Source organism: Aptenodytes forsteri, unplaced genomic scaffold, assembly GCF_000699145.1.
Source record: "Aptenodytes forsteri isolate BGI_AS27 unplaced genomic scaffold, ASM69914v1 Scaffold3, whole genome shotgun sequence".
NCBI lineage: Eukaryota > Metazoa > Chordata > Aves > Sphenisciformes > Spheniscidae > Aptenodytes > Aptenodytes forsteri.
The window spans coordinates 2,065,555-2,084,743 of record NW_008795283.1 but is presented as its reverse complement, the minus strand read 5'-3'; the positions used below and the strand labels follow the sequence as shown (position 1 = coordinate 2,084,743).

The 19,189-nt window shown below is 44.6% G+C and overlaps 1 protein-coding gene across 1 annotated transcript in view; it reads left to right on the top strand.

Moving 5' to 3' along the window:
- Positions 1–19,189, top strand: part of SUSD6 (sushi domain containing 6) — an 83,662-nt gene that overhangs the window by 56,437 nt on the left and 8,036 nt on the right. The window contains exons 5-6 of the mRNA XM_009279280.1: positions 15,532–15,729; positions 18,767–18,905. Coding sequence (XP_009277555.1) covers positions 15,532–15,729; positions 18,767–18,905 — 337 coding nt within the window. The remainder of the gene's footprint in view (positions 1–15,531; positions 15,730–18,766; positions 18,906–19,189) is intronic.

The window sequence follows — 19,189 nt, the reverse complement described above, 5'->3', positions numbered from 1 at the left end:
GTCTCCGAAGAGGGAAGCTGAGGCAGGGAGGCAAAACATCAGGTTAGCTATCGGTAGAGCATGTCTCTAGGTCTAGGTCCCTTGTGCCTTGGCCTTGGTTCCAGCCACTAAGCTGCGGTGTCTCCCGCTTCAAAATTTCAGGCTCTGGTATAAGGATCCATAACCTCTAAGTCAGTGATGGGATGTGTTTTGGCTGGCTTTGTGGCAGTAGGTTGGAGCTGGAGTTGTGTGTCTCCAAGGCTCTTGAGCATCTGTCAGGCCAGCTGTTCTCCAAAAACAGCAGGAAAGGAGCAAAAGCAACCCCATAATAAAGCATTATGAGAGTGTTTGTGTCCCTTTTTTTTTTTTTTAATGCTTTAACTTGGTATTTTAATTGTTACAGAACAAAGAACCTGTCTAGGTTACCAGGGAATATAAATAAGCAGCAAAGAATATGTACAGTCTTGTATTTCTTGTTGCTCAAAAGCAGTGAAGTGCAGAGAGGCAGGACTGAAGTTTAGCAGTCCTTGAGGAGATCTGGTCTCTTTCCTGAAGATTTTGTTTTGAAAATAGTTATACTGTGGGGTTTTGGGTTGTATGTTTTATAATCTCTCTTTATGTCAAATGGAAGGAATGGTATTTCATCTCTTCTTATGTTTTTGTCAGGCATCTAGGGCTACAAATGGGTCCTGTCTTGGCAGTTGCTACCTCTAACTGTTTTTTTATTGCGTGCTTTTTCAGCTGGCTATTTTGACTTGCCTGTGCTTTGATTCCAATGGCTATAGTGAAAGAGTCAAAGGGCAAGTAGTATTTCAAAGGATGAGAACTCCTTCTACACATCTTTTCTGAACACTTCTCTTGCCAGCTGTGAAAGGAGCTTGTTTTTTTTGAACCGTTTCCCAATCCTGGCTTGTTTCGGTTTGGCTTTGTTTACCCTGTGGGTGTCTGAGACGAGGAGCTAGAAAGACAGACAGGAAGACTTCATGGTTGCTGCTAGGTATGCTTTTGACAACTTGCTAATACATCTTGTTAGGCAATTTGCTAATTCATCCATTGAGTTGCTTAGAGCTGTTGGTAGGTACTGGGAAAATGGAGGTATGAAGACAAACACTTTGAAGCTATTACATCTGTATAATGAGACAGTCTTCTCAAAGGAGGTGACTGAAAATCTGAATTCTTCTACACACTGCATTTGTAAGGATTATACTAAGTTGCCATTTACTTTCCATGTGCTATTTGATCCCCAGCAGAATCTGAGTGGGTGGAATGTGTGGGACTGTCTTCTGCCAGAGCTGATGGTGTCTTCTGTGACCGGTAAATCAAAGTAGCAGCAGCATCCCACCAGATCTTGATGCCTCTTGCTAGTCACACTCCAGTCACGAAGCAAGCTTACTGATAGCTTCACTGGGTTCCCTCCATTCTTTCCAAAAAACCACTCTCCAGTTACTTGCATTGCCAGTAAGTAGAGAAGACCACATACTGAGCAGCTGTTAAGTTTTAGTGCAGGTTATACAGGGTCTGACACCACCTTTCCTGCTATCACCTCGCTAGCTCTTAAATTGTCCAACACTGTTGAAGTGTTGGGCAATTTAGAAAGGTGTATAACAGCTAACTCGTAATAGAAGAAACTTCTTACTTTGCTTTGAAGCTTAGTTCTTCAACTTCACTCTGTGTGTCTTAGAGATTTTGAAGTATTAGAGTCTGGATTGAGTCTGTATCAGCTAATCAGTTCAAGAAAATGTAGCTGAGAATGGTTGAACTTGCAGTGTAACTGGTAGGCTCTAAGACTTTGTGGTCTCTGAGCAAGCTAGGTTTGCCATGTGGAGTACTTTCACTCTAGTTTGAGGTGCCTCCCACTTTGAGGAGTGTTCAAGTGGGGCTATTTTTGTTTTCCTGCCAGGCTCTGCAGAGAGGTTGCTTGTGATGCTGATCTCCTGTAAAGCTGGCAGAAAAGATGACTTAATATTTACAGCTAACCTAACCACATCTAGAGTGAAAATATGAAGTGTGCTTAAGAGAGGCTTTCCAGCAAGACAGGACTAATAACTCTTTGCAGTTCTGCCTAGCCAGTGCTAAATGATTTGAGTGCTTGTTCTGACGAGTCCCATGACAGAGATGAATCATTCTTAAAGGATAAACAAATCTGCCCAGGTATTAGATTCTGGTATGTTCAATGGTCCTGAACAGAGTCAAAGGTCAGAAGAGAAATGGCGTGGCAGGATGAAAAAGTATCCTCCGGTGTGTGTTGATGTATCAGATTGAGGTTTTGGGATTGCTGTCCTTACCCAGCTTTCCCTAGCAAAGCTGTCTGTAGACATACTGCAGAGGGAAACTTCAGTAACCTAGGGCTTTGAGCTTCCCAGTTCGGTTTCCACACAGATGAAAGTGGAACAATGCTTAGCACAAAGTGATCTCCTGTGTGCATGCCATTACTAGATCAGCCTTGGCCAAACTTCCAAATTAGTAGTTTTTGGATAGGCTGAGTCAGAGGCAACAGCTGCTGCTGTTGAAGGGATGAAAAATGAATCAGCTGCAAAAGGCTCATTAGTGAACGAAGGAGGCCTACCAGGGCAGGGCTTTAAAGTGATTTGGCTAGTGTAGGGATCTTTCCATGCACATGTAAGAGGACAGGGCTCTGTTCTAAACTCTAAAATTCTTACTTCAGAGATTCCCACGTCCCCTCGGAGTTTAGGACTGCCTCTTGAGCAGATTCATGACTGTGCAATGACCTGTGTCAAGTCTCAGAATAAACCATAGCAGAACTGGGGTTAGAAGGTAGGCATGAGCTGACCTCTTGGGTAAGGGGGAGCTGGGAGTTGTGTAGGTTAGTGGTGAACTGCCTGAGTTCCATCTTCCAGTGGAAGGAGAGCAATGGACTCCTACTACTGCTAGTGTTACCAGCTAGGTGACTTGTCATCCAGAGCTTGAGTGTCTGTGCTGAAGCCCACAACAGGGACATATTTTGGGAGACTGCCATAGCAAGAACTTTTAAGGCCTTATTGGAGAACAGAACCTGATTACCGTACTAAGCTGAAGTTTAGGGAATGGAAGTATTTTGTAGTCACATGGAAATCCACAGGCAAGTTAAGCCTCCTGAGGCACTGCTAAATTGCAGGCCTCTTGTCACTTGCTGGTAGAGATGACTTTTGCTCTGCTGTATCCTGAAGGTATGTTTCCCCTATGTCCTCACCTAGCATCAATAGAGGGACTGTATTTATTTCAGTCAGGACTTACAGACCAGTCAGCACAAATCAGTTGTCTCTGTCCTGTCAAAACCTGGTGTCCAAAATCAGCACGAATATCTGATAATCTGAAACATGCTTTTTCCTATTGTGTCTCATTGTTTTTGCTGAAGACCCAGATGGCTCTGAGACCGGAGCCCATAGTGTGTGTCAGGCTTTTATCCTAAAAAGACAGCCTTGGGGTATTACTGTATTCAAATTGAAAACCCACCTAGGAACAGCCAAGGAAACAGCAGGGTAAATGTGCAGGTTACCTCTGAATTGAGACCAATTTCTAGTTTTGTAGGTTTCTGGAAAGAGGCGAGCAGGGACAAGATGAGAAATCAAAGCTGTATGAAGAGTGAAGTTGAAGTTTAAAATTAGCACCAGTAATCGAGGACAGTGGATGTTATTTGAGTTCAAATGCCATGCTAATACCTTTTCTACTAACCTGCCGCTACATGGTAGGTGCTATAAGTTCCTGTGCAGCTGCCTGTTCCTTTTTTGAAATAATATCAAATTACTTTGACAATTCTTTTTTATCTTTTTAAATAATCTCCTCCTTGTTGCAATATAAAGTAAGATTTAGAATTGGATGAGTGAGAAGAAGAGAGGCCCCTGATGAGTGTTAGCTGCCTCTGCCCAGTGTGGCGAACACTTTTGGACTCTTTACATTTCTTAATAATAAGAATTTCAAACTAAAACCCATAGGCAACTTTTAAGGGGACCCTCTTAATCAAACTTTTGAAGGGGGAAGGAAACGCACAAAACTATATGGGTGCTACTTATGACAGTGGGTTTGGGTTTCAAAAGCAGAATCTGGGACCCTGGCAATTATATGAAGTGTTGTTACAGCACTTGCTTAATTTTCTTTTCCAAACATGTGGAAGTAATTATGGAGTGGTTGGAAGAAGGCATGGGGAGGCTGGAAGTGTCCTTGGAAAACAAAAGCAAATGAAACATGTGCCACTTGGAAAGCTGCGCTGTGCCCACGGGGGAGAGCAGGTTTCTGCATTAAACTGGCTGTTCTGCAGCCACTGTACTGCTGGCTCCAACTGTGCGGCCTGGATGCAAATTGTTTATACTGTCCTGGCAGTACGGGATGCTGTAAAGTACCAGTCAGCCGGTCTTCATCCTTACTGAACCTGAGCAATCTGCATGAGCTTCCACATACATCACCAACAGCAATTTTTATTTATTTTTGTGTGTGTGTGCGTGCGCACAACAATAAGAGTGCTTTATCAGAAGATCTTAAAAGCACTTCTGCAGTTGTTCCCGGTTTGTTTCCCCCTTCTCATTAAGGTTTCCGGAATGAATTTATCAATCCTGGCTTTGTTTAAAAGCACCAGGTTTGTCTTACGATTTGGTGTTATCCTGATGTCCAGAATGCCTGGTGCAGATGAGAGTCCTGCTGCAGCCGGCCCCGTGCAAACATAACACAGAGCCAAGTCTGAAAAACTTGGCAGTGTTAGTCTCAGAGCCTGTCAGGCTGAATCATTTGGGAATGTATATGAGGGGAGTGCATTACAGGTGGGCCTATTATAGGGAAAATAATACAGTTGTCATAGTGAGTAGCACTCTTCTAGGGAGGCAAATCTGCTGCTGGAGTGCAGTTGTGTTTTGGTTGCTGCTTTCCATCACAGAAATCTTCCTTTCATGGATGTGGTTCTTTTGTTAGCCCTGGATTTTGTGTCTTGGTTTTCCCTGCCTAGCATCCCGCAAAGTCTGTGCTCCTGTTTTGGAGGGGGAAAGGAACTTAAAAGGCATAAAATTTATTTTTCTGCTAAAATTTCAGTGAGAGAGGGAGTTGTCTAACTGAAGCGCAGCTTTCTGAGGGGCAAAGAGAGAAAAGTACATTTTATATCAAGACAGTCTGTAGCACTCTAGAAGCACCAGTGGCAGCTTCATATAGCCTAAACATTTTGACTCTTGTAGAATGTAAATAGAATTTGCGTTTTAGAGCAAGCTTTGATGCTAATGGTTTTCTTTTTAGGAGTGAGATAAGCCACTGGAAAAAAAATCATATTTCTAATAGAAAGACAGACAAGACCCATAATTAATGTTGTGCTAGCAGGCTTCCTCCATGGTTGGCTAATCACAGCTGAGTGTTAATAAGCATAGAGTTTTTTTAAATACTGTTGTAACATGTTAATTAAGATAATTCTGCTCCATGTGTCTCTTGAGTTACCAGATGGTGACTGCATTGGTGGAAGGCTGCAATTAGAGGCTTTTCTTTCTTCCTTTTTCTTCCCCTGCCCTAAAAAAAAAAAGGCAGTTTTGGTGTGGATGGGATGGCTGTGTGAGGGGTGCCTGTTACTGTACACAGTGTAAGTGCTTGTGTCTAATTATATACATGCACAGCTATATGATTATATATACAAATCTCTTTGCTTTGGTTTATTCTCATTTACCCACATTATGACATAAAGAAAAATAAGCCTCCTCTTCAGGGTATGTTCTTGCTAGGGAAACTGTAATTTTCCTGTAAAGGCTCCAGTCCTGCTCAATTTACTCTTCTGTCATTGACTTCAGAGTAAGGAGCATCTGGAGCCAGTAAAGACAGAGAGCTTATTTTTCAGTGGACTTTGGCCTCTGCTTAATACACAGAGCCCAAAAGAGGGTTATGTTTTACAGTGTGTTTTCAGGAAGGCTTAAAATATTTTAGGGGCAGGGTCGGCAAGAAGTGTGTGTGCTCACAATGGAGGCCTTTTATTGACTCCTGCCTCCTGTAAGTAAAATATAAAGAGGTCCTTTAGCCTCAGCTGCTGTGACTGGGCCCCGGCAGCAGCTGGCATCTCGGGTTTGTCCCTCTGGGAAATGACCCATCTGCTCATGTGCTAGAGAAAGCCAGAGCACTGAAAAGGAGAAGGTTCCAAATCTGTTCTCCTGGTTCCAGTCCCTATCTCCACCCCAGAAATTAGAGATGAGTGGAAAACCTGGGCATCAGGTAATCTGTCTTTTATGGTGTGATGCCATCTGTGGCTAGAAACACATCGAGTTCTCAACTATTTCCAGCTGGCAGAGGATAGCTTTGATCTGGGTCCCTTTTCAGATGATGTATCTGCAGCTGCTGTATTTGTATAGTTAAAACACACAGGTTAGCACACTTGTGGGCAATAAACAAAAAAAAACACTAGCACCTTGGTCTATCTGAAAGGGGAGCAGAGCATACTTGACCTCCACTGGGAAGGACCCACCTGTCCTCTAGGGAGAAGGCTTTCTAATAACTGCAGGAGACATTTGTGTTGGAATTCAATTATGTGGGCTAAGAAATGTCCCCCGAAATGTCCCCAAGATGCTGGATGTCGGGAGAGGGTAGAATCTCAAATATGAGAATGACCCAGAGCAGGTCATTGCTGTGCTTCTCAGAGCCAGCCTGCCAAGAGAAACTCCAGTCTAAAGCATGTGGCTCTTCGTGTTCAGCACAGACCTGCTGTTACAAGCAGTGACATTTACCCGTGGAATACTTGATGAGCCATTTCCTAGCCTAATATTGGTATTAATCCAAACGCTCGGACTGGGGAGGATAATGCAGGAACAGAGGGGATGCATAGTGGGAAGCTGCTGTGCTGAAAGGTTTTGAGTGCATCCAGGCAAACATCACTGGTTGGAAACCTGAAGGTATTTAGCACTCAGAAATGGAGCTGGCACTCTTGACTAGCTGGAGCATGTGGGTGGAGGTGACTGCTTTTGTATGTACCACTTGTGCATCTACCACTAAAGCGCATCCCCTTGTCATTGCTTTCTCAACAGGAAGGAAGGTGTGGGTGGGGAAGAGGCAGTACTGTTGATCAAAGCCTATCTAGGTGCTTTTTCTCTGCAGACCAGCTGCCTGGGAAGTGGTTTTTGCTTTGGTAAAAGATGGTGTTTAGTTGACGTAGCTAGTCTAAAAAGGGTATGAAGTGATACAGACTTGTTTCTTACTAAAACCAAACTGCTGCTGAGGGAGGGGCTTCCAAAGTGGCTTCTGCTATTTATAGGCTGGTTTGTGTGTACAAGGGAAGAGGTGGAAATCAAGGATGTTGCCTGTCTGGATTTCACACTGAAAGCAAAGCTGGCTGGTCTTGTCCCCCCATCACCTCCCTCTCCGCAGAAGACTCCTGGAGCCAAACACCAGTCCTGCCTCAGGCGGAAGGAAATGTTATGTGTGACTGAAAACCCTGGTTTAAGAGGAAAAAATCCTGACCCAAAGAGGAGCTTGTGGAATTTTTTTGTTCTCCAGTCATGGTGTCACTGCAGCCGTGCTAATCTTCCCCTGCTCACCCAGAGAGCAATGCAGCAGGAGGCTTGGGTTAGAGGGGCCTGATAGGTAGCTGTATGCTCTTTGAATCAAATAGGTGTGTGTATATATATTTAATTTTTTTTTTTAAGTCCTCGAGGCAGCAAACTACCTTTAGCCGAAACTCTTCAGGGCGTAAGAGGTGAAGTTCTCGTGAGAAAAGCAGCTAACTTGGACAGTGAATTTCCTGTCTGCTAGTTGGGAAGGGTTTATAAAATAAGTGCTCGCTGTTGAAAATGGCATGTGTGCTAGTTGTATGCATGCCTTTAGTTTTGGTGCCGCTTTTCTAGTTTTTTCTGTTAGGTATATAGTGGGGTTTGAGTTCATCATATGCTAGGTAAGGATCTGTCCTACCCTTGCAAATATGGGAGGGTTTGAGACAGCTTTTCCTCCTAGAGAAGTGGTTATTAAAAATAAAAAAAAAATTTTACTTGCATGAAAACTTGGACTGTGTTCTGTTAGGTGTAAGCTGAGGCACTGTAGTCTGTCTGCAGGCACTGGGAGGCCTTTGTTGTTGCTCAAGAAGCTGCTAAGTGAGCTTGGCAACTCCGGCTGGTTACCCTGCTGCTGTGGCTAAGGACAGTAGTGACACTATTATCTGGTTGGGTCACATTCACGCTTCTTTGAGTACCGGTGACAGAGGTTGGGAGTATATCCAACAAATAGAAGAGATCCAAGAACTGGGCTAAGGGTGGGGTAAATTGTTTCCTTATTAGCTTACTAAACAACAAGGAGCTTAATGGAGAGGTTGGGTAGTGCCCTGCTGGCAAGAATTGAAACTCTGCAAAGAGAAAACAATGTCTCTTCTCCTATTAGCAAATATGGCCAGGGCTCTTGCTAGCAAATTCATTCAGTTGCTTCCTAAGGTGAAACTAATGTTCAGTGTCACCTCTGAGTGGGTTCCATGGGCAGCACTCTGCTAGAATTGCCAGACCCTCTAGAAGCCAAAAGTGAGCATTATTGCTGCTCTCTGGCTTGCACTTCTAGTCCTCTGTCTAGCTGGCTGTGTCAGGCTGTCACATTTTTATTGTGAAAAAGCGTTGTGTAGAAATGATGAAGCCCTGTGTATGAATTTACAAACAAATAGCAACTGGGAAAAAAAAAACAAACCTGTTGCTGCAAGCTTGTTCAGGGCACTAACTGGAGAGAAATGGTGAACCTGGCCCTGTTGTTTTCAGCATGGTGTTAATTAAACCTGAACCTCAGGTCTGAGATGCTGAAAATGCACAATCTCTGTAGAAGGCTTCAGATGCAGCTGGTGTTTCAGACCACCCGTTTAGCTGTGGCAGGACCCAGGTTGAAGAGGGGAGGAAGAGAAGAAGGGGAGGAAGGAAGGTTGAAGAGAGAGGAAGGATTACTCTCAAGGGTGCCCTAGGGAGTTTGGGGCTTTTTGAAGGTCCTAGCCAGAAGTTAGTAATAGCTTTTGCAGTTCCTTCTGTTGTACTGAAGTGATGCACACGCACGAATTATCCAAGTTGAAAATCAGAGGCCTCCATAGCAGGGACAAGTAACTGGAAGATGGGAATATCTTGTGTTTATTTTGGATGCTTTTCTAGATGGGCTGTTTCTATGGCTAGTGGCAAGTCCTGGCTGAGAGAATAAAGGTGGCGGTGTTTTGCAGAACCGGAGACTTGGACAGAGAAGTACTCCTTGCCACTGTGGAATGCACTGGAGCACAACTTGGAAGAGATTAAATAGGCAAAGGCAGTGACTGTGACCAGGAGGGAACCTTCCTGTGTGACAGGATATATGAAAAGAAACAAAAAGATATACTTTAAGGCACAACAACCTTTTTTAAGCTGCTCCACAAAAATCCTACTGTAGGGGAGTCAAGGTAGCACAAGAAAGACAGGACGAGGCTTCAGAGGGAACAGCATGAAGGAAATAGCCTCTAGTACTGGGACAGTTTAACTGGGTGCTTATGTGTTCTGCTTCACAAAGGTGTTTGCTCACCAGGCAGGACATGCTGGCATGAGACAATCATGACAGGTTTAACCAGACTAGCCAGGGGAATGTTCATCTTGTTAGATCAGGAGGGTGGGTTTTGTTTGTAGGATGTTTTTCCTCTGTGAGTCTTCATAATAGTGGTTAAATGGAGTAAATCTTGTAGATGAGGAAAGAGAAGTACTGAGCCTAGGATCTTCTATTTCCAGTCGTTACATCCCACAACAGTTGCGATATGTCTGAAAGGTGTGTTAACATATCTGAACAGGGCATGTGTTCCAGGGATCTAGCAGAGCAGTCGTGGTCTATCCAAATTGCTTCGGCACTGACATGTGAGATTCCTCTGATGCTGCTCTGAGTATGGTCAAACATGCTAGAGCACTTGTGTAGTCAGTGAGGAATTTACCTGAGACTCAGTCCAGCTTCCTCTTGGAGTTGCTGGGATTTGGGCCTGACTCATATAAACAGCAAATTTAGTTTGTCAAAACAGTTCCTGTCCTAGCTTTAGTGACCTTTGTGCCTTGCTGTGGAGAAGTAGAAGAAAAGTTACTGGATGTTCAGTGCAAAACATCCCTTTGTTAAGCAATGTCGTATCCATCTGTCCACCCACATAAGGTGAGCAATGCAATGGTTTGTTCTCCCTCAGTTACAAACCTACAGTTATGTACTGTAGCAGATGATGATTAGTAGTTGTCTTGTTCTGTTTTTTTTCTTACAAGAATGCACTCAGTTAAGGAGGATTTGGTTTTCACCTCTGTGTGGTCAGACTGGCAGCAAAAGAGGTGAGTGACTGAAATACAGCTCAGGTGCTTGGTGCAGAAAAAGGGGTGCAAGACCCCTGCTAGGATCTGGGAGTCTTACTAGTTGAAAAAAGAAATGTGCAGTGCCAAGCAAATACGACTGTAGAGAGGTGCCTTTCGGTCACCTCTTGTAGGGTGTTGTGCCTGTGCAAAGAAGGTTGGTACTGGGGAGCTTTTATAATTCTGTGGCAATTATCCAGTCAGATTGAAGTATGTTTTAATCTTACATTGTATGTGTGAGTGGAGTGTATTGTACTTGATCCTTGCCACAACAGGCTCATCCTGCTTGGACTTTGGAAAACTTCTGCTTATCTTTGAATTTCACTCATAGAGATCAAGGCTCAACTGTGCTCCTGTGGTTTACATTCTGAGTATGTAAAACCCTCACTTTTATGTCAGCACACAAAATACAACATACTGCCATCTGTGGTATAATCTGTGACCATGGCTTGGTTTTGTGTCGTTTTTACATTATGTTAGAAATGCTTTGTGGCTCTGCATCAGGTCAGTGTTCAGGACCGTGGCTCAGCTTCAGCTCAGCCAGGACATGGAAGATCCATTTCATCCTTTGGTGATTAGGTTAATCAGTTTGGCCAACTGCAGCTGTTACCATCTCTAAAAGAAGCCATGTTCCAACCCCTCACAGCTGTCTGTGAATTTGGTAGAAGAGAGAGCAAGTAGAGCTTGCCGCTACTAGCGGAGCCATGGGAAAGGGATCTGGTGAAGGTACAATGTGATGACACTGCGGTTGCAACAAAAAAGAGGTTCCTTAGTGTTGTGCTGCTTTTTGTCAGGTTGGTGACAGCTATTCAAAGAACATAAGAGCAGTTAACCCTCCTTGAAGGAGGACAGTATTTTCTCATGTGACCTAGACACAGAAAAATATGGTGCTTACAGATGATTTGATGGGAAACTGGGTGGAGGTGCATACTGGCTTAGTATTTTTTCATTTGTATATAAAAAATTGTCTATATATTAAATACCTAGTATTTTGGAATGGCATTTGCAGAAACTCCAGTGCATAACTCTATTTCTGCCTGTCAATCCGGAAATGACAGTTTCTTTACCTCTGAACAGAGTTCAGTGATTTTCAAAATGTTTGGACCTCTTGTCAGTTATTATCTCCTTCCTGTTTTCCAGCAGTGTGTGCTGGCAGAGAACCAGCTCTCTTGGGAGATGTCATAAACTTCAGTACCTCTTAGGAACGGGGCCTTTGGGAGTAGAGCTCTGCCCCCTTCGCACACAGTGCTGCGATATTAAAAACCACTGTTTCTGTGCGTCCTCAAAGCCTGATGAATCAAGATGCTGGGAATAGGTTTGCAAGCCTACGATGTCAGTAACCCCCCTAGGAAGTTGATAACTTCTGTAACTTGGCTCTCTTTCTCTTCCCTGCCTGATGTGAACATTTGTTTTAAGATGTCTCGTAAGCTCTGGGATGCTTCCAAGAACATGTGTTTCAGGGAAGGGAGTTGATGAAATTCCTGCATGTTTCTTTGTATTTCAAATATAACCCAGTGCCATTGTGAGTCTAGGCTGATGCTATTGGGAAGGGGGTCGATTGTTACAATATATGTACTTAAAGTGTCCCACAAATTTAAAGGAATTTTTGTAACCTTTTGGGAAGCTTCAGTGTATCTACTATGTGCCACACACCTTTGAAACTTCGAAGGAGTAAATCTGGGGGTCATGGTTTTGCTGTGTCCCTTGAAATCTGCCCAGATTTAATTGGGGCTGAAATACTGAAAAACCCTCCTCCACAGTTTAGTTCACGTGCCTCAAAAATCATCAGTGTGCCAAAGTAATATCCAAACAGCAACACTCTAGCCTGGGGCTGGGCCACACAGCAGCATGCAAACACTACTGAGGGTTAAATGCAAGCAGCCCACTTGAAGTGTGAGCTGGAAGGAGAGCTGGGTCAGGCTGCTCCCAAACCCAGTACCAAACTGTCACGACACAGCCGTGCTCTGGAGTGCTAATAGACAGTTCACGCAGGCAGCTATTCCCATCCATCTGCACCTTTTGGCTACAAAGTGTAGCCAGGAGCAGGCTGCTCTGAATACGCATTCTGGTAGCAGTTGGCACCCCAGCTCTTTTCACCCCGGTGTGTCAGTGGTTTATTCTGTCAAAAGTGGTAAGTGGGCTGCTCTGCCTGGTTCTGTATTGCTGTGGGTATACCAGTGCTCCAAACTCAGAGCATAAGCTTTGCTGCTGTTTGAGATAAAGGGTTGTGCAGAATCAGACTCTGCCTTTTCTTCTGTTAGCCCCAGTTCAGAGCACACATGTGGAGGCAATTGAAGAAACCTATTATGGAGTGTGTGAAAGCTGAGGGTACTGAAAACTTGGGAACAGGTCATTGTAGTGGAAAGCTGCATTGTCTGTCCCAAGCTTTCTGGGTGCCTGTGTTATGCTGGGCTGGGCCCTGGTTTGCAGAGGTGCTGAGCTCTGTCAGAGATGCCAGGGAAAGGGAGCTGGTCCAGCAGGGAGCAGAGGTGTTTGACTTCCTCGGGTTTTTAGGCACCACCAGTCCGTCATCTTACCCACCCAACCCTTGCCTGGGCCACCTCCAGCAATCTTTAAAGCCATCAGCGCTGTCTAGTAGCCCTCTCCAAAGCTGCAGACTCTGAGATGCTCTGTTCCCCTGAGGCTGCCTTGCAAAGGACAGTTCAGGTGGTCTTCCAGGAGAGCTGGGGTTGCCCAGAGATGCTCAGTCAGGTTGAAGGTGGAGGGTGTTGATGTTCTGGCTGCCTGATCCAGATCTCTTTTTTTTTTTTTTATCCATTTCCCCAGCACATAAACAGTGTTCTTCCGTCACAGTGAAGATGACTTTTTAAAATACGTGTGACGCTCGTGGATGCTGTGATGCCAAATGACCTAAGGAGGTGGGGAAAAAATAGGGGAGGTGACTAATTCTGCAGTCTCCTCCTGTGTGAAGAGGACAAGTCAGGGACAATTGACTGAACATGCTTATCAGCTGCTTCTCTCCTTTTGTGGGCCAAGTGGCCTGTGGAGGTGAGGAGGAAACCAATCTGCAGTTGCATAGCCGTGCATCTTCTCTTGAAGTCCTTGTGCGAGGAGGCCAGGTCAGGGTTCTGTAGGTAACTGATGGCGGTGGTATTTCTAAGCCTTTGAGAGCGCTACTGCAGTGTAAATGAGTGCTTGTTTCTTGTTGGCTGGCTGATTTTTGTACATAACTCAGAAACCTCATCAGTGTGGGTGGCACTTTACAATAGAAGGGGAACCGAACAGTGAGCTGCTGCCTAGTCCAACAGGGCTCCTGGTACAATGGCCACGTGTGGGTATGGCTCAGGAGAAGGGGGAACAGAGGGAACAAGCTCTGTTTGCTGCAATCAGTTAGCAGAAAGGTGCTGTGTGTGGCTCCCAAGCAATTCCAGGTACCTCCTGTAGCATAAAAAGGTGTAGGGAAGTTGTTCTCTCTACTCCTGGGTTTTGGCAGCTGCTGTAGCAACAGTAGCTTTTCCCCACAGCTCTCTACAATTGCCTAGAGAGGTATGTGTTAAACTGCTGAGAATATTTCTGGCACTCAAATGGGTCCTTGCAATTTACTGGGCTGCAGATGAAGCAGGGCATTTGTCTATGTGCCTGAATGTGAAATGTGCCATGAATCTGTCGCCTCAGCTGATCCCAGCTGACCCTAAATGTTGGACAAGCTTGAAATGAAAGCAAGTTTTAGCCTCATAAGGCAAAGGGTTAAAATGTTGGTTACAAAATGGGAAATTATTGCAGAAAGGAAAAATAAACAAACACAGAAGAGGCAACAGTTAATACTCATGAGGCATGGGACAGTGGCTTCTCTGAAGCTTATTTAAGAATAAATCTCCTCGAGAACAAAGTCTTCTTGAAAAGCTGCTACTTAGACTCCTGTTAACCTTTTCTCTCAAGAAGTAAATTGAATTGCAGTTATAAAGCTGGCAGAACTCGTACCAGAAGGTTTTTGGCTTCGCTCAGCACTTCATCTCGGGGTTTACTGGCATTTACAAGGCACTACCTATGATGCATTCACACATGTGATTAGGTTCAAGGGTTAATTGCACTGCAGCAATGTAGCAAATTTTTCCACAGTGGAATGAATCTCAAGTTTTCTTTTGCTTCTTAAATCTTGCCCAAAATCCAGTTAATTGAACTTTGCCTAGCTGTTTCTTGCTGTTTGTCCCACAGTAAGTGGGGCACTTAGAGGCAGAATGTGGGAATGCGTGCTCTAGGGTTTAAGGGCAGGCCTGGATCACCATGCTGTGATGGAATAGGGTGGGTGGGTTGGCAGGTTTTCCATGCCCCAAAATATCTCAAGAGGGATCTTTGTCTTTTCTTTTGCGAAGTTTGGGAAGTTGATGTGGATTTAACGGGAAAAATCTAGATTTCTCCCTCTTTCAGGCAGGCAGATACGTGGCATCAGCGGGGGGTGTTGGGGCTGTTCTGCAGAGTCACTGTGACCTGCGAGAGGAGATGAAATTCTAAGCAATACAAATATCCTGTTTTCAGTGCAGTTTCCTCATTTGTGGTTTGTTGTTTTTATTTAAATGGCTATTGAAAATTCTGCAAGAAAATTTCTGGCATGTGCTATGTCCATACTCACTAGTCAGGATAGGAGAGATGCAAAGAGAAATGTAAAGTGCCTTCACCACTCCAGACTTGACATAGGTAAACAGAGGGTTTTTTAGAAATGTCTTTGTAATATAACTAACTCCTTTTTAAAAATAGGCTAGAATATTTGGTCCTACTGCAGCAAGGCTCTGTTCCCCATACTGTTGGTGGTATATCTATGTAAAATAGCTAAAATCAATGTGCTCTTACAGGCGTCCAGGGTGCCTTTTGGGGCAGCTCTGTACCTTGACATTGTACCCATAGTACAGTGGGGTGTTTGCATTCTTCATTCGTTCCAGTAGGAGGTCTCATGCTTTTTCCGTATCAGGCTAATAGGAAAGCCTGGTTGTTAGGTTCCCCACAGTCTCTAGTGAAACAGCTGTGGGGAAAAGATAGCACCAAGGATTTTCTGGGCCTCTCTCATGTGGAATCTCTGTTGTGTCACTGTTCAAAAATATCACCAGTTTGATGCCTGCCAACTAGATTGTACTACTGGGATAACAAGCAGTGTTTAGCAATCACAGAAGACTTATCAGAGGTGAAACTGAGCAGTGTTCTCTGCTGTTGCGTAGCAGTCTTTCTTCTCGGTTTTGGTAGTTTCTTAATTTAGTGGGTGTTCGTAGGTGGAAGTCTGCCGATGTGCTGTATCTATTGTGCAACAGATGTCTTCCTCTGAGATATCCTCCATGATGCTTTTTCTTTTTTCCAGATTGTCCCCAGCCACCACAGCCTGAGAATGGAGGCTATAAATGCCACCCTAGCCCCTGCAACAACCCTCTGACTTCAGGCAGTGTCATAGAGTATCTGTGCGTCGAAGGCTACATGCTGAAAGGAGATTATAAATACTTGACCTGCAAGAATGGAGAGTGGAACCCAGCCATGGAAGTCAGCTGCAGGCTCAGCCCGGGTGAGTGCTCTCTGACTCCAGTGGGACAGTCAGAATTGCCCTTCCATTGGCTTTTCAAATTATCCTTAAACACTGAGTCAGTGTGATGCTGAGGACGTTCATACAGCTGCCTCTCATTGCTCCAGCAATTTCATAAATGCGGCTCACAATCGCAGCTCTTTATTAAAAATGTCTCTTCTGTAACAGCCCATCAGATGCAGGCTCAGAGTCCCTCACGCAAGGAGACAACCCATGAAAAGGAGTATAAAGGAGGCAACTTGTTACTTCTGTGGAGCCGCTTATTTTGACAGCTCTCATCCCAGAAATGGGGGAGATCCTAACTGAAGCATTTTCCATGCTGTCTGGTTTTGCTTCTGATGGGTTTGACAGTACATCTCCCTCAGTGGTGTACCCGTCTGTCTGCTTGTGCACGCGCGTGTGTATGTAGAGCCAATCTTTCTTGCAAACAGGTTAAGTAACTGTTGGCCTCCTGTAGCAAAGAGCTCAGTGGTGCTGCTTTTCACCGTACTGGCAGGAAAGGACATTGCTGACAAATGATTTCTGCTTCTCTCCAAATGGAAATGGACAGCTTTTGTTTTGTGGGTCTCTCCCAGCTGAACAGGAATTCCTCCGTCAAAGCAGGAAAGTAAAAAGGTTTGCAGGAAAATGTTCATCATACAGCTCTTAGTTTGCCTACGGCCCTTCTGGTTTTAAAAGCATGCATACTGGATAAAGGGAGAACTCCCTCCCCTCTTCAGGTTTGGCTTGTTGATAGTCTTACTGCTCAGTCATCCTGAGTCAGCAAGGTGTACATTCCAGAATTAGGTCTCATAATCCAAAAAGCAAAATTTGTTAGCTTAATCAGAAGCAAACAGAAAAGCACTTTCTTCAAGCTCTTTATAGAGCTCACTGCATACCTATGATCTCTGGAACATCTTGTCCTGTCCCAGAGACACTGTCTTCTCAGTGTCTCTGTCACAGCCACTCCAATAGCCCCTTCCTATGATGTATAAGGAAGGGAACTGGGAGTTTACCTGGCAGCTACTAGATACTGAAGAGGCTTTTCAAATTCAGCATAAGCTTCCTTTCCACAGCGGTCCCCCTTCCCCTTGCTGCACCCAGGCTGGAGAACAAAGCTGTGCTATTGCGGGTAGTGTTCCCTGGGTGGCATTCCTTCATGGTGGCACTTGGTCTACATCAGGGCTGAAGGGATTGTGTTGTAATGAGCAGAAATCCCTCGGATTTCTTTAGCATCCTGAAGGATCAGTGGTCTTATCAAAAATATGGGGCCTCAAAAGTCTGACCAGTGAAAAAGCCGTTGCTTTCACAGCACAGGCTTTGAAACAATTGGTTAGGGTCAGAGACAGCTGAGGTTTAACTAGCAGGTCTCTTTCACGGGGCTAAAAGGAAGAGGAGGTGGAATACTGTAGAGAGAAAGGCAGTAGGTCTTAAAATGATTGGTAATGGGTAAGATGTCACCTGCTCCATACAGAGTAAATGAAATCCATAGCAGTTATCAGATGTTTTGTGTAGCTCTGAGCCGGTCAGCCCCATAGCCTTTTGGCAGTTTATTGTATGAGTTAGTGAGCATCTTGTTGCAATATGAGATGGTGAATGTGCTGGAGGTATCCTGGGTAGTGAGCAGTTTTACAGCATCGTGTACTGATGCTGAAAACGGAGCACCCCTATTTGCCTACCCTCTTCCCTGTCAGCGTACTCAAAGTGCCCTGAGTAATGTTGAAAATGGAAATCCTTACTCAACCCTATTTGCCATAGGGAAAAATGTACCAGACGTTGTTTTTTTCCCTGGGGAGAGGTCAAGCTACTTCTGAAGAATTTCAGGAAAACAAGTTCAAAACAACTAAACCAATAGGTTTGACCCCGAGAGAAGATGCAGGAAATGCAAACTGGCTTTCCAGCTTACATGCCTGTTTTGGGCATAGATTTCAGGCTGTAGGCTTAAAAACGGTGGTCCTCTAGCTTTTTTTCTTCTTCTTCTGTTTGCATGCTCTTCTTCCTGTCATCCGTACCTGCACGTGTGTCCTGCATCCCCCCACAGTCTGAGACCTGTGCTCCCAAAGAATGTGTTGAATGTAGCAAAAAGGAATTGAGGAATTGCATACATGGGAATGTCCTGAATGTGAAATGCACGATAGTATTTGCGGATGGGGTGGTGAGGTTTTTCAGATCTCTACCAAAGACATAAATTAGGGACAGAGGCAACATGTATGCAGACAGTTATTTGTTCTAGGGAGGTAAAAGGCCTAGTGTAGCATTCTAGGCATGATATGCAGTGCTCAGCAATACCAGCTCCAGGCCATTCTCTCTCCACTCCCAATTTATTCCTGTCTTGCAAGGGACCTTTAAAAGCCAAATTGGTTCCTCTACAGTCACATGGCACAGCTGAGGAAGGGTATGAAGAAGTAATGTGAACAGGGCACATGTATCTAACACTGAAAACTCAGCATCCTGAAGCAACATGTGCCTTCCCTCTCTGTTCCCTGGTATATGTTTGTGTGAGAGAGAAACTGAATACTTGCTGCATCTTAAATATACCCAGCCAGGTGACTTCCACCCCTTCCTTTGGGAGGCTGTTCAATTAGCCAAGAAAACCTGTTATTTGGAACTTTTCCTATTGTTTGGCCTAAAATATCCTGCTTATTGTGTTAGACAATTACTGGCCTTGCTGGTGACATCAGGACGTTTTAGCTTTTGCTCGGCCAGGTCTATACATAATATGACCCTTTCACCATCTGTCAGTTCCCGTGGCCTGCTTGCTCTGCTTTTCTGTTTGCCTTGTGTTTTTCCAAAGGACCCTTGTATGTGCATGTTTTATTTTAGATTCCCTTTACAGCTGATGGAGACGTGTCAGCTTGAGCTCTGAACTGTCCTCTATAAGAGATAGCTGGTGTGCCTTGACTATATGGGAAACTTGGTCTCCTCACCTGTGCACCCAAGTGTAACTCCTGAGAGCAGGCAATGTGGATGTTTTTCCTTCCCTATGGCAGTGATTTAAGGGAGTGGATCATTTTACCTTGTGTTCCTCTTGGTTTTGTAGAAAAGGACTCTCCTCCAACAATTGGAGTACCCACACTGTCCATAGTAGCCTCCACAGCAAGCTCTGTCGCCCTGATTCTGCTCTTAGTTGTGCTGTTTGTTTTGCTGCAGCCAAAGCTGAAGTCGTTCCATCATAGCAGGTAAGCATAGCTGGGGTTTGGAAGGGGCTCAGAGGCATCCTGTTTCTTTGCAGCAGAAACCCATTAAGGTACTTGGTTTAGGCCTTCATTTTGGAGCAACTTAACTCCTCGCTTCTCTGCTCCTGTTTTAATCATCTCAGTGGCACCTCCGCCCCATGGTCCAGCAGTAGTCTGAAATGGTGGTCTGTGATACCCAGCTGCAGTCCCCATTCTAACACGCTATCGTTTCCTTGCTCTTTTTCCTTGGCTTTGAATGTGAAAAGTTACGATCCCTACTAGCCTGG